Source organism: Sinocyclocheilus anshuiensis, unplaced genomic scaffold, assembly GCF_001515605.1.
Source record: "Sinocyclocheilus anshuiensis isolate Anshui unplaced genomic scaffold, SAMN03320099.WGS_v1.1 scaffold436, whole genome shotgun sequence".
Classification (NCBI taxonomy): Eukaryota; Metazoa; Chordata; class Actinopteri; order Cypriniformes; family Cyprinidae; genus Sinocyclocheilus; species Sinocyclocheilus anshuiensis.
The window spans coordinates 1,869,403-1,871,206 of NW_015560618.1; the positions used below are offsets into that span (position 1 = coordinate 1,869,403).

Below are 1,804 nucleotides of genomic sequence, written 5' to 3' on the forward strand. Positions count from 1 at the left end.
ATGTTTTACCAGAACCACAGTCCCGATGTTGTAAGGAAAGGGAATGTGATGGAGTATTACAGCAATGGATTTTGCAGAGGAAGCAATGAAGAAAGGACACTCAAGGTCACCTTGCTTGGATATAAGGTCATGGAGGAAAAGACAAAGTTTACAGTAAGGATTTACTTATTTGTGGTTCTTTTCACTCTCCTGTCTTGAATTTATATTAGATTGTCTGTTGTTCATATTTTAGATGTATAGCCCTCAATGGGCATATTTCTCTCCAAAATGGAAACTCTGTCATCGTTTTCTTTCCCTCATGTTGTTCCAAACCAGCATGTCTTTGTTTCTTCCGTGTGAAACACAATATTAATAATAATAATATTATTATACTTGCAATTAAAACAATTGGGACTGGCGCTTCACACTTTAAAAGGGAACAAAAGCATCATAAAAGTATCATACAAGTGTCTTCTTCAGTCATTTTGTGCCTTTGTTTCAAAACAAACCTAAATAAAAAGGCATTGCTCACCCAAAAATGAACTCATGTCGTTCCGAAACCGTAACTTCGGAACACAAATTATGATATTATTTATGAAACCTGAGAGATTTCGGTCTCTCCATTGAAAGTCCATGTAACCAAAACTTTGATGATTGTAAATATGATCCATATGAATCAATGTGCATTAATCAGATATTTATATGTGAATAAAAACCAAAATTAAATCATTTAAAATGATCATGTCTCTTCAGAATACTTGGTTTGAATCACTGAATTGGAATAGTTTTACATCATTTTTATGAACGTTTTGAATTGTCAGTTTCATTATAAAATACATTTATTCTTGTTTCGAAGATGAACAAAAGTCTTGAGGGTGAGTAAATGATAGAATTTAAATTTTTAGGTGAACTATCCCTTTAAGAATCACATGGAAACACTTGGAAAATGATTCAAAGGCAGTTTTTAATGATATAGAGGACATGATGTTCCCTTTTTGCACTTCTCAGGTCTACAAGATCTTAGTGAAGCGGACGCCAGAAGAGAGCTGGCACATTTTTAGACGATACACAGACTTTTCTCGACTACATGACAAGGTCAGGTGCAGGTGACTCATGTCAGCTGACAGTGCAGTAATGGACACATGCTTAGATTTTCTTAGCATTTCCTTTTTTTAGATGTGGGTGACTCTTTATGTGTGTGTTTTCAGCTCAAGGAGGTGTTTCCTTCGGTTAACTTTGAGCTACCACCCAAGCGTTGGTTCAAGAACTTCAGCGCTGAATTTCTAGAAGAGAGACAACTGGGCCTACAAAACTTTCTACAAAACCTGATTGCTCATAAAGATGTGAGAAATAGGTACTTACATTATGCTTCTTTTACCAACAGACTTCAAAAAATAGTCATCGTTTACTCGCCCTCATGTTGTTCCAAACCTGTATGACATTCTTTCTTCTGCAGAACACAATAGAAGATATTCTGAAGAATTTTGGTAATCAAACTCTTTTGGTGACCTTTGACTTCTGTTATATGGACTTCCATTGTTGGGTGCATTATTCCTTTAAATCTATTTGTGAGCAGATCACACACTTTGTGACATAAAGCACACAATGTGTAGATTTGATGCACTACCTGTAAACATATAGTAAGCAATGGCACCCTGACTTCAGGGTTAGATGCTTCCTACTTTTCTCCTCTCTCAGTATATTAATGTCAACGATGAATCTATCTACTGCAAATTCAGTTTTCAGCACCAGGGTTATTATAAACTAAAACCAAAATCATAAAAAAAAAAACATTTTCTTTACTTGAACTAAACTATATTAACTA

At 35.0% G+C, this 1,804-nt stretch overlaps 1 protein-coding gene across 1 annotated transcript in view; it reads left to right on the plus strand.

The window, feature by feature from the left end:
• Positions 1–1,804, plus strand: part of LOC107681692 (sorting nexin-16) — a 5,359-nt gene continuing 3,555 nt past the window's right edge. The window contains exons 1-3 of the mRNA XM_016478006.1: positions 1–153; positions 988–1,074; positions 1,188–1,333. Coding sequence (XP_016333492.1) covers positions 1–153; positions 988–1,074; positions 1,188–1,333 — 386 coding nt within the window. The remainder of the gene's footprint in view (positions 154–987; positions 1,075–1,187; positions 1,334–1,804) is intronic.